Source organism: Haemorhous mexicanus, chromosome 12 (genome assembly GCF_027477595.1).
Source record: "Haemorhous mexicanus isolate bHaeMex1 chromosome 12, bHaeMex1.pri, whole genome shotgun sequence".
In the NCBI taxonomy this organism is placed as follows: domain Eukaryota; kingdom Metazoa; phylum Chordata; class Aves; order Passeriformes; family Fringillidae; genus Haemorhous; species Haemorhous mexicanus.
This window is the reverse complement of record NC_082352.1, coordinates 4,849,102-4,862,079: the sequence shown is the minus strand read 5'-3', so window position 1 is coordinate 4,862,079 and position 12,978 is coordinate 4,849,102. Positions and strand designations below refer to the sequence as shown.

Below are 12,978 nucleotides of genomic sequence, written 5' to 3'. Positions count from 1 at the left end.
AGAGTGCTGTCACCCTGGGATTTTGCACATGTAGACTCAAAGGCATACTCTGCAAAGCATAAAGGAACTTGTGAATCTTTTTTTGGGTTGTTAAACATTTACCTGCTTCTAGAATAACTATTTAATATACACACTAGCCTCCCTACAAAGCTCAAGTGTGCAATTCCTGCACAGATGTGAAGGGCAGAACTTTTGCTGTCTTTGGACAGGTTAAAGACCACAACTACAGGAGCTCCTGTGTCACATTCTCCTGGGATACCTGAAAGGCACAGCCTTCTCTGTCTCCTCTTAGCTTGGCCCTGAAACAATTTGATTATATTCTAGCCTTTGAGTTGCAACTTGGAATGCCAGATGGATAATTCCTTATTTTCAATAAGGAAAACCAATTTTAACAAAACAAGAAAACCTAACAGCAGCAGGGGCACCTTAAATAGCTTCTCAGGCAACATTACTTGAGTGTCTAAGCATGCCAGGGAATGTTAAAAGCATGAAGCAGTGGATTTAGCTGAACTACAGGTTCTTTCACACAACCAGTAAGTTATTAAGAGCTTAATACTTTTTAATCTTGTGATGACTTTCCCTTAGTCTAAAGCTTTTATAGTAGCTTTATAACTGACTAGACAGTTAAAAGTTCACCAAAATAAAAAAAAAATACATACAATAATCCATGATCTAAAAGTCACAGATCATTTAGAATAACAGTGCGTAGAAAATAAACATGTGGTCTTGAATGTTCTATTTCACTCCACTATTGTTTCATTGTGGCTTTTTCCACTGCTGAAGAGGGTAATGCCTTCATCCTCTGGGACAAGTCAGGGGAAACAAACTAGGTCTTCAAATTTTTCATGCAATTAATCTAAGTAGCTGCACTACAAAAAATCCCACCACCCAACCATTCTTATGCAGACAGACTGCTTTAGCTTGCTAGGTCCCAATGGTTTAAACAGATGGTTTGAAACTGAACACACGTCTGAAGGCTTTATATATTCACAGGCTGAGTGGGGTATCTGACTACAGGAAAGTAAACATTAACCAGGAACTGAAGGCAGGCAAGTGACAAAACTCTAGCATATCAAATGTGCCAAACATATTTGCCTCGTTACATACCAAAGATGCTGCTGTATCCTGGCAGCTGATAACCTCCATCTCCACAGGCTGCTTTTCCACACTTTTCAATTTTTCCAGCACTTCACTGACACCAAGCCACTTGCAATCCACACCACCAACTGAAACAATGTAGTCACCCTCTTTCAGGCCTGCTGACTGTCAAAAAATTGGGCACAGGTTATTATCCTGAATTATAAAGACATGTAAAATGTTTTTGTCATCATAGAGTATCTGCCCCAAAGGCATTTCACTCTTAGATGCTACAAACCCATTCTCTAGCCACTTATGTGCAACTTTCTAAAGTACACAACTACCTCTGGAGTTACCATTGATGTGACTCTGCTATACTCAAATGATGGCTGGTTTTATGTTCTTTTCACTTTTCTCCTCAAGTAAATGAACCCTGGATTTTCCTATGCTATTGTCCCCCAGAAGACATTTACTGCAATGTTTAATTTTTTCTTCATTATTTTAATTTGTATTTTTGTGGTTACTTCTGCCTTTTCTGTAAGTAAACTGCTTTTCACTGCATGCTGCCTTATCCCTTTGGATTTTCACTGAAAGAACATTACAAGCCAATATAATATTCTTGCCCTTCTTCCCTTAGGCAAACACTACACCTTGCTTTCCCTTCCTGATCCTTATTCTTGTTGCTACCTTTTAAAGTATTTATCCCTTCAAACTTCCTGAATAAGACAGGAAGTAACATTTGCTTTTATTATTTGTGACTTCTTAAGAATGAACAGAGAAAGAAATCAACTCTAGTTTCATGTGATGTTTCATGGACATGGGTGCTTTAACAATCTGCAGCACATATAGCACTTAAAATGCATTCAGATTATATGAATTGACTATCCTAATGTATAGAACTCAATAAATACTCCATCCAAGAGTATGAACTAGCTAAAGGAACATTTCAATGTTAGTCTGCAAAGAAATTGTTCATATCACACCCATATACTTACTGCTGCAGAACAAACTGGATCAAGACAATAAACCTGTACTGGTGAACCTCCTTTGAGACTGAATCCAAGCTCTCCTGCTTCTTGGTGAAGGCAAATGGTCCGTGGGGCTGTCCATCTCTGCTTGGCTGAGAACACTGTCAGTGGGCCCTGCAGGGAACACAGCAGGCACATTGTGCTTTACTGTCACCTGTAAGTCAGAATTTCTGGTTTTGTAAGTTATAATGCTTTAAGCTCATCTATTGCAGATTTTACTCAGGTTAACTCCCAGCTAATTCCCTGGAAATGCCAAGTCCTAGTTCTTGACTCTTCAGTTGGTACTTCAAAGAGAGTGGGATAAAGGCAACTGCCAAGTTGATCAGGATCTCTGTTAATGTGTGCACAATCTTCTGGCTGCATAGGCTGTAGGTCCTGTATTACTCCATTTCAGAGGAGATAAACAGATTCTTGAAACCTTGCATTTTCTGATCCTAACCCTATTCCCAGTTCCTTTTGCTCACTGACACATAGAGAGCCACCTGAAAGACCGGCTGTGTCACATGCAAGTCACACATTTTGCATGCCTGTCTCCACATACTAGGTATCTCTCCCTCCCCTCAAGCTGTGTGCAATTATCTGTTGAGACTTCATGGGACTTTTATGAAGGTTTTCTAAACTGAATGCTGTGCAAGCCATACAGAACTGGCACTCCTATTCTTTGCTTCTCAAGCTGACTTACACCTCTAAAGCTAGGAGGGATTTCTCCAATAGCTTCTGAAAAAAACTCAATTACTACAGGATCATTTTTTCACGCTCAAATACTTGTGTCCCTTCCCTCACACTGGAGTGAATTTATAGTTGCTATCAAAATAACAGAGGCTGATCAGCATCAGTATGTTACATACCAGCTTGTGAAAGAAGTCTTTCACTTTCACCTTGGAAAACTGAGGAGCAATTGCTTCTATTTTATGTTCTGTTTTAGCTAAAATAAAAAGAAAACAAAATTAATTTTCTTTTAAGTATTAATTAAAAGACATCAAAATTTATTTTTCTTGCATTCCAAGCTAGATAGGAATTTGTCCTAAATTCCTACTGGGCTGTGGAAAAATTAATTTTTGTGGAAGTTTGTTAGATATCAGAACTGCCTTAAAAATATCTTCAGAGCTCATAGTATCAATATGGAAAACTTAAAAAAAAATTCCCTTAGAAGAAAATTATGCTATTCCCATCTTTACTTTACTTTTCTTTGAGAAGTTTTTAAAACCAGCACTCATCGTTTCCTACTGCATCCAAAGAAGAAAGAGCTGTATGAGCTGGACTAAGGCAGAAAAAAAAAAAAAAAAAAAAATCAGTCAAACTGAGTTAACAACCCAGCCTAGTACAAGAGCTGGGCTCAAGAAACAGTTATTGTAGTTTTCCCCCCAAGTAATTTTAACTTTTCAAGTTTCCCCATTTTTTCTAGTTCACAAGATAGTCACCAAAAAAAGCTGGATTCTAACTAACCACCATTGTGATCTAACCCAAAAAACAGTGTTGCTAGAGACAGAAATACTGTAAACAGTTCTAAAAAAATCATCTACTGATCAAAATATATTGATCTGTGACTGAGGAAACATGTAAGGAATCAGAACTTGTGGAAGAGGTTTTACAGTGACTTCTGTGAGCCAGAGAGAAGCTTGATGAGAGGATCCATGTTCACCCCTGAAAGAATTTCCTACATGGTCATTGACATAAAAACCAAGAAAGAAGAAAAGATAAATAAGAGAAACCTGCAACTGCCTATTCCAATGAGCACTTTGCCTCTTCTGACCAATGAGTAAAGTGTAAACTTATGAGTTTGTAAGAATGTATAAAAAGCATCCATGCTATAATAAAAACAGGTTTGAGGCCTTCTGAAAATGGAATGTTGCTTTGTACTGTCTCCATCTCAACGATGACAGGAACTCTACAAATGTACAGTATATATTCTACATCATTTATGTTCTGTATAGAATACATACATATAAATTAGAGGCCTATCCCCATGCAAGCATATTCGCCCATGCTTAGGTATCCTTTATTTCTGGCTGTGCACACTTACACAGTATATCTGGAGCCTGAATCAGACTGAGGAAATCATCTTCTGTCTCTTGCTGAGCATATTTGAGAAGGGAACGTTTATGTGCAGCTGTCAGAACCTCCTGGAGAACCTCAATGTTGCGAAGCTTTTTGCAGAGCCCACAGACTCTGAGAGCTTCTTCATGGTAAACAATGGCTTTGCGTAAATGTGCTTTCCCTGCAAACATTAAAAACCACTGCTTGTCACCCACAGACAATAAATACCAGGTCATTTTCAAATTGTAGCCACTAGCTGTGTGAAAGTGGCTGTTACCTAATTGTTTTCTCTGAACTTTGTCCTTTAAAACAGCAAGAACCATCAGCCCTTCAGGCACGTGCTCATACAGCTGGGACAAGGCTTTCTCCTGTTGATCTTCATCATCCCCAGGCTGCACTGTAATAATGGAAAAAAATCATTAACCATACACATCTCTTGGTCCCCAGTTCCTTTAGGTGTATTATTGTGAATTATTATTGAGAATTATTACTACATTCTCTCCCAGTGCAGTAAAATATGTGTATATAAATATATAAATAAGATTTTCAGGTTTTTATCATCTACAATATGCAAGTAATACTTGCATGCCAAAACATATTGATAAAATCTGAACTATTTAGCAGCATATAATGGATATAGAACTTTTCTTTTGTTTCTGTGAAAGTTAGTTTACTGAATTTTCACATTTCTCTCAAAAGACAAAAAGAGCATGGCCTCATATTTTTGAGTGGGGAAAATGACCCCAATTTAACATATATTAAAGCACCAAAGTTCTTGGCTCCCAGACTTATTCACAGACCAAATTATAACTGTTGGTGTGTTTATTATTTTAAGATTTATAAGAACATATAAAGAAGTATGATTCTTACATTCATGGTCACACAGAATGGTGGCAGTGAAGTAATGTGCCAGAGCTTTGTAATGGTCTGACTTTATTTGTGCCAGCTTAGACCAGGAATAGGGAATATTCTCTTTCACTGGTTCCTGATTCATGGCAGTGTTGACCAGCATGTAAATCTCTCCCACCTAAAATAAACCAAATAATTCAAATATTAGAACTTAATAATATGAGGTATTAGGAACTCAAGTAAGGGGTATAGCATTCAGGCTTAAGATAATTTCATATACAATCACATTGAAGAAGGGGAAAATATGGTTAGGATGTGTTGGAATTAAGTTTGGAGAAAAATTTGAATGCTCTGATTTTTCCCTAACAAAAAAGGTAAATCAATTTTGTACAAGAACAGATGCACTAAGTCAGTCATACTATATGGCTTCATAGTTAAATAAAAACACCATATAATAAACAGGTCTTAATTTACAAATATATCTCATTATTCAGTTGAAAAAAAGAGTGAATCATATCATATAGGTTTGTGCTCCACTTTGAAACTGTGGAGTCATACATAGCCTGAAGTTTGTGTGGTCCAGTTAAAACTGGGATATAATCCTTTACACAGAGCAAATAAAATAGTTTCTCAAGCAGTGATTGCTGCTTTAATGGATCAAACTTCTCCACCTGACAGAATCAAAAATCCTTCCCCTGCAGCTGATCAATCCTACAGATAAGCCATGGGGGCTTTAGAGGGTTGGGATGAAAGGCTTTGCCTGTTTTTCTTGTATGGAACCACTTTTGTACCTGCCTCTCTGAACTAACTGAGAAAGCACAGGAATATCCTCATGGCACACTTATTTTTGGTCCATACCTCAATCAAGTATTAACACTACCTTCTGGGCAAGCCTGTCTCACCATTTTCTGCCAAGCCCCAAGACAGCTCTGCAGGTACCAATCCGACTCTGTGTGTCAAGGTCCTTCCCTCAGCTACAATTTAGCTATTCTTTTGGATTCATCCAAAAGATTTTTAGGTTTGCATACCCTTCAGCAGCTGGGAAACAAGACAGTTGTGTTCAATACTTAACAGGGAACCACACAAACACCCTGTGACCTTTTGTATGTAGTTCTGTGGATGAAATCTGTACTCTTTGAAACATAAATAGCTTGTAAAACACCTTCAGCAAGTTCACTGCCTATTTCTGCTAATCTCCATGAACTATGAATTAAATAAATTGTAACAACTCTAGAATAATATTTGAATTTTGTTCGCATTTTACTCTTCTGAAAGGTTGTGCTTTCAACTGTAGTTTGTGAGCTGCCTCATGCTGTTTTTGGTTTCCAGTAACAGTTGTTAACATTTAAATTTAATAAATATTAATATTGTATAATATTGTATAAAACAGCACACATATAATAATAATAGTATACAAAATAATAATATTATATATATTATAAAATACTAAATAATAATTGTTATTATTACTAAAAGCTGTAGGCAATAACACAGCACTGTAAACACATATTTTAAAGACTAGATTTAAAGTCCCCTATTTTACCTTGGCAACTTCCTGTGTCATTTTTACTAGTGTGAAAAACTCATTACGTATTCCAGAAAGGCCAATCTGCTCAAAAACACACTCCTGAGCTTGTGCAAGCATCATTTTTACCAGTACATTCAGCATAGCTGGGCTCATGTCATAACTTGGTGTGTGAGTAAAGGTCTCCTTTAAGTAGCTTAGAACTCCTGCAATTACAAAATGGTTTTGTCAGCATTACAATGATAAACAAGTGAACTTAATTCTAAGATGTACCATAATAACTAGGATTTAAAGGATATTTTCTAGTATTGCACTACAGCAATCTGAAGGAATTCTTGGTGCATAAGAAGTTAGACTGACCTACAGGTTTTGCTTTGCATTGCCATCAACCATCCCCAAGTACAGTTGTCAAAATTACACTTCTGAGGAGCAACAGAAACTGCAAGTTTTGAGGGCACTGCCTTCAGATTTGCTTGTAAAAGTTCTTGTGACTGACCATAAGACTGTGCTGAACTGAATGTGACTTATACATGGGAGTGGCAGGCTATGGCTTACACAGGGGACAAAAAAGAGAAAAATCTGCACAGCTATAAGATTACAGTAGTAGATCCTCTGGATAGAAGGAAATGACATAAACATATCAACTTAATTAAATAGTAATCTTCTTTTCAGATGCTGCTAAGTGCATTGTGTGTCCCAATAAAAGCTCCAATCCATGCCTGTAAACTAGACTTTTTATTTTTAGATATTTAAATATATTTAATAGCGTAAAAATAAGATTGTTCTCTAGACATTTGGTTCCACCAAAAGATCAGTAATTTCTATCAAATATCAAATCTAAAACAAACACCAACTGTAGTGCAATACTAAGTAACAGTTTCATGAATGGAAACTGCATAACCCTCAGCAGGCATGCCATCAGACTGGTTTAGTGAGTTCTCCTGGCTTGCTAATGCTGACAGGCCTGCAGAAGTGTAACACTAAGGCCTCTGCCTTTTAATATTCCAGCTTCTGTAATCTGACTTCTTGCCATCACACTCGGTTCTGGCCACGTTGTGCAGTATTTTCCCACTAAATGGTGTCTGTGATTTTTGATTTTCCATCTTACACTCATATCTGAATGTTTAATATGCCATTAAACAAATTTGAAACATGGCCATCTCTACTTTTTTGCACTAAAAAACTGAATCCCAAATTTACCAGGCATATCTCAAGTAGGGATGGAGTGCCCTACTGAAAGGAAAGGAGGAAAAAAACATGGGGATTTTTGCTCTCAACACAATTCTGCTTATGCTGAGGATAAATTCTGTGCAACATCTTCCATTCAGCACTGAGAAACAGTTCATACAGACTCTGTATCATGCCCCTGCCAATATAATGAAGTGTTACAGCACCATGCACAGGTACAATGAAATGCCTCCTGAGCATGTTGCTTTGGGGCCCTGCAAAGGTAACTGTGGTAGCAGATAACACCTTTCCAGTTTTGCATTAATTCTGTTCTGCAAACATGTTGAAGTGAAAAGCACTGATTTTTTTTTATTTGCAAAATGAAGGAGCAGCAGTAAAATCGAGAAATTTCCCAACTCTTGAAATTTCTTTTAGACAAAACATAAAGGTTGAAAAAAATTTTATTTATTTTAAATATGCATGAAGAAATACTACTTTTTTTTTTTTGATAGCTGTGTATTCAAAGGAGGGAATTATGAAAATTCAACCCTCTTCTCCACAGCTTTTAGTGCAACAGCATACAGTGCAAACCAATAGTCACAAATGTTAGTGCAGAAACAAATCCTACAGAACATATTAACTACAAAGGACTTGTCTTTAAATATTATGTGTAGCACAGATAATACTTACAAAACAAAACAGAAAATCTATTTAAAAGCCCCCAATGAAAACAAAAGGCTTTATAATATGTTCAAGGGAAAGGATTCCCTTTATTAGAATTTCTATTTCTCCATGCTTGGGACAGAAATTGATTATTTTGAACCTCTTTGCCTTTGCAATCTATGGAAAACAGGTAGCCACCTTCCAAATGAATGTAACTTTCACTAGTTTTAAGACCCTCATATGGAAAACCAGGCTTAAGGGTTTTTATCAAACCTGTCAATTGTCTCTTGTACAGATATGACACCAAGGTGCTACACTGAGGTAAAAGTTATTCTGGTGAAACAAGGAATGAAGCAGTTAATGCTACTGCAGTAACTCTGACCTCTGAACTGCAGTTCAATAATCATTAACCACAGCATTCACTATCTTATCTGCATGTTCAGACTGCACTTCCAGGTTTTAAAGCTTCATCTGAGCTCTTCACTGGGCTTCATGAATGTCCCTATTCCTCCTTTTCTGTGTAATCAGGCCAATAGAAATCTGTATGACATCAGAATGAGATTGGGGACATTTGCATGAAGACCTTTCCAGTATTTTAAGATGTGTACCTGCAGCTTTCTGAAAAGCATCAACAGCATTTTCAAGTCCAGCCTGGGTCTGACGATTGCATCTTGTTCCAATCTGTGTGTAGAGAGCTCCAATGTTGAATAAAACACTGGCTTTTTCAAGTAACAGATTTTGCTGACACACTGGGACACCTGTGAAGGAATCATACCTTGGGGAACAAGTATTAGAAGAAATGTTAGGATTAGCAGAGTCCATTGAAAAAAAACCAAGCACTTTCATACTGGTTTTCTGAATGAGTAGTGGAATTATTAAAGTGAAAATGAAGGGGAACAGAAACACCATAATGTTCTGCAAGGACAATCCATATCATTAACCAAGGCAGGGAACAGCTTTATTTGAGACAGTTTTCAGCAGGTTTTACAGCAGTGCCTCCATAAGCTCCTTACGTTTAACTCAGAAGTGCCCATAAAACATCACAGAAGTGGAGAGAATACTGGGGCAGTATCCACATGTGCTGCTACACTCTCCTTCTTAGGTGCTGCCAAAAATCAACTGGCATGGTCAGATCCTCTACTGCTTGTGTTTAAAGTTCCTATTTGCAGTTCTCACTAGAAATTTAACAGTTCCTCTTGGCTACATGGCAGACATCTTTTTTCATCATAAAAATTTTGAGTTCAGAGTCAAATTCTGCTCACAGATATAGTACATACTCCCTTATAAAAAAATAAGTTGCTCCTTTCTCTCTTCTGGCCCAAGTGGTCTTCTTAACAAACTGAAGGAGAGGAAATAAGGTCTGACCCCATTCTTTGTCCTCATTTTGTACACCTAGGTTCAGAATTTGGAAACATCTGTAGCTGTCCAAAACAAAGATTATTTCCTCTCTTTCTCCCTCGTGCTAACCTGTAGCCCAAATCATAATCTAGCTAATGGTTTCACTCTAAGCATGTAAAGAGTGTACTGTATGCAGGTTTACTCTTAACTTAAAAAAAATAAAATTACATTTAAAAATTGACAACATACACTGCAGGGATTCAAGAGGAGACACACACTGACACACTTCAGATTAAAAGCCAGTTAATGATTAACCAGTGTTCTAGGGGGAAAAAAAAAGGACTAAAGAGAAACATGAACTACACACTTACCATGTAAATAAAACTCCAATGTGCCTGGTGGGTGGGAAAAATCTGTTTTCTACATAACCAAGTTGCAGGAAATAGCTTATCAACATCTCAATGCCAGCTTCATCTCGGCTAGGAGTGCGGCAGGCCTTGAAAGACAAGAGATTAAAACTGAGGGCATTCTTACAGGGAGAATGCTGAAACCCCAAGGATAAAGCTCTGCTTCCTTTGGACTTCTGCATATCATAGAAATGTGTGGAATCTGAGAACAGTAAGCTTAAAGCCATATGGATTCATGCCAAAAGTTTTTCAGCTGCACACAAGTAGCACACAACCTTTAAAAAAGCAAACAGAATCTGTTTGGTAAGTCTCAAAGTTAATTAAATAAAGATTGTAGGTATTTTATGAAAGCTACAGAGAAGGCTTATGTTTCTAGCATAGTAGAGGAAACAAACAACAGTCAGAAATACCCACCATTCCACTACAATATTTTGCCAGGTTAATCCACTTTAACACTCTCCCTGCTAAATTGAAAATACTTTAAAATAAAAAATAGTCTTGGATTAACAAAATTTACAAAGTTACATCAATAGCTCAATCATTTTGCATAACTTCATTGTTTCTTCACTTTTTCTTTACTCAGATTGGAAAGCTCTTGGACAATGGACATTAATGCACCACGTCTCAGAAATGAAGTCAATTGGAGTACAGTAAGCCCTAAGTAAAAATGTTGTATTATGATTCCATACAAATATTATTACAACTGTTAAAAGACCTCCTAGTATACCATACTTGAACTTACTTGTCTCAGATCCATGAGATCTGCTATTTCATCTTCATACTCTGAACCATCTTGACTATAATGCTCCAGAATAAAGTCCTAAAAAGAGAAAAAAATGATAAAAAATTGGAATATCTAAAATTACTCTAGCCTATTTTTCTGCAGCTCCAAACATTAGGAAATTGATTCAGTTGTGATTTTCAGTTAACATCTAACAATGAGACTGCAGTAAAACAGCAGGATTAGGATTTGGTATCTTTGACAAATTTCACTGTGATGTAAAGGAACCAAACATCTGCTACCTTAGCTCCAATTGGTTTTAAAACAACAACACTCAGTAGTTTTGAAAGGGACAAACAAACTCTTGTTATCTAAAATGACAAGGGGATCAAGTGACCATAAAACCTTGTTAACAGAAAGAGACTGCCAACTTCTTGTGAGCTACACTAGGGCAATTCCACTTAAAATAACAAAGCTGCAATGACATAAAGTGGTACCATGATCTGACCATGGAATTTAACCCACAGAAGTAAAAATAGACACAGATGCTACAGTGATACAAGATGGTTTACTGTGAGATAAAAATCTGTACTGCATGATACACAGAAGTTCAGAAAATACAGAGGATGGTTCAAGCAGCCAGCAAAGTACATCAGACAACAAACAAGCAGAGGCAACACTGCTTCCCAACTGAGATATCCTGGTTACTGTAAGCTGGTGGATCAATACATCATGCTGAGTAAAACCTTCATTACTACTTCCTCTCACACTTACATCAGTAATCAATACTATTATTAGAAACAAAACCCAAAGAATAAAAATTCCTTCCATGGTTAACTCTATCTTCAAAGTGGAATTTCTTTTAACATTTTTGGACTTCTTGTCCTAATTAGGTAGGAGCAATGATCCAAATCAGTGGTAGTTAATTTTTAACATGGCATGATCTTGATCTTAGGGCAAAACAAAAAATAATTTGTACCTAAATTACTTCTGTTTCTTTAAACAAATCTGAAATGGAAGTTATTACTGTTAGCTATTCATTCTGAAATGTATATGTAAAATTTACCTTGAGGGGGAGTGTAAAGTCTACATCTTTGGTTTCCTTTAGGCCAAGGGGTACCAAGGGAATACTGAAAGTCTCTCTATGGAAAAAAAGCAAAAAGATTCACAACTTTTTTTTCTGCTTTGTCATAATTAGTTTTGTTTTATTTGATGACAGGGAGTTCATACATTGATGGAGTAAAGAGAAAAGTACACAGTTCCTCCCTGCACAAGAAAATCTGCCTAATGGCCTGTAATTCTCAAGAAGAGATTGAAGAAAGCTACTTCCCCCCCCCCCACCATTATTTAAGCTTATTTTTCCTCCAGGCAAAGGAAAGGAGACTCTCAACAGCTGCCTTCCAGCAATTTAGCTCCACAGCTGCTAGATCTGCCACAGTAAGAACCATGGTAAGTATCAGCAGTTATAATCAGTATTTTACATGTTACCATTGGTTTTGTATGTAGTGGTTATGTGTGCAAGACAGGGAGAAGCAGGGCCAGCTTTCACAAAGAAAGGCCTAGGAGTAGCAAGTCCAAGAACTACTTCATTTCTAGACATGCTAGGTGCTAACCTCCAGACAAGTCAACCTCTAGAATATATCACAGAGCAATAAGGATGAGAACTGACTTTAAAAAAGATCAGAATTGCTTCCAGATACACAGTTGGTGGTGTAGATTGAACAGATCGGTATCAAGCAATTATAAAGTTCATCTAATATTTTCATTTTTCCTAAAAACAGCGTTTTGACTGTCTAACCATTGTTCAGAGCATTCCGTTACCAACTACAAAATCCCACGTTCATTTTGTCTTGTCAGCAAAACCAACTTTCTTACTGGTGAAATTTCCATCTTTAGAGAGTGGCACTAGGAATGCAGCTTCCTAAGCAGAGCAAGAGTCCTTCATGATCCAGAAAGTGGCTCTGCTAGCTTGAAAAGGACTTCCAGGATACAGAGCCAAAACACCATTTCAAGTGGTGCAAATGATCTGATTTCTGACGAGGCTTTTAGAAGAAACCCCAACACTTTTACTACAGATTATATCTAGACTTTTTCCTCAAAAGGAAGTGAGACTCATAGCAAAGAAATCCTAAATTACTAATTGAATCCATTCTAATACCATCCACA

At 37.1% G+C, this 12,978-nt stretch overlaps 1 protein-coding gene across 1 annotated transcript in view; it reads right to left on the bottom strand.

Moving 5' to 3' along the window:
• The window catches only part of RHPN2 (rhophilin Rho GTPase binding protein 2), a 29,789-nt gene that overhangs the window by 1,630 nt on the left and 15,181 nt on the right, over positions 1–12,978 (bottom strand). Inside the window, exons 4-14 of the mRNA XM_059856977.1 lie at positions 11,879–11,954; positions 10,834–10,911; positions 10,056–10,180; positions 8,955–9,121; positions 6,535–6,722; positions 5,013–5,169; positions 4,420–4,539; positions 4,129–4,323; positions 2,954–3,030; positions 2,073–2,219; positions 1,108–1,263 (exon numbers count right to left, since the gene is read on the bottom strand). Coding sequence (XP_059712960.1) covers positions 1,108–1,263; positions 2,073–2,219; positions 2,954–3,030; positions 4,129–4,323; positions 4,420–4,539; positions 5,013–5,169; positions 6,535–6,722; positions 8,955–9,121; positions 10,056–10,180; positions 10,834–10,911; positions 11,879–11,954 — 1,486 coding nt within the window. The remainder of the gene's footprint in view (positions 1–1,107; positions 1,264–2,072; positions 2,220–2,953; positions 3,031–4,128; positions 4,324–4,419; positions 4,540–5,012; positions 5,170–6,534; positions 6,723–8,954; positions 9,122–10,055; positions 10,181–10,833; positions 10,912–11,878; positions 11,955–12,978) is intronic.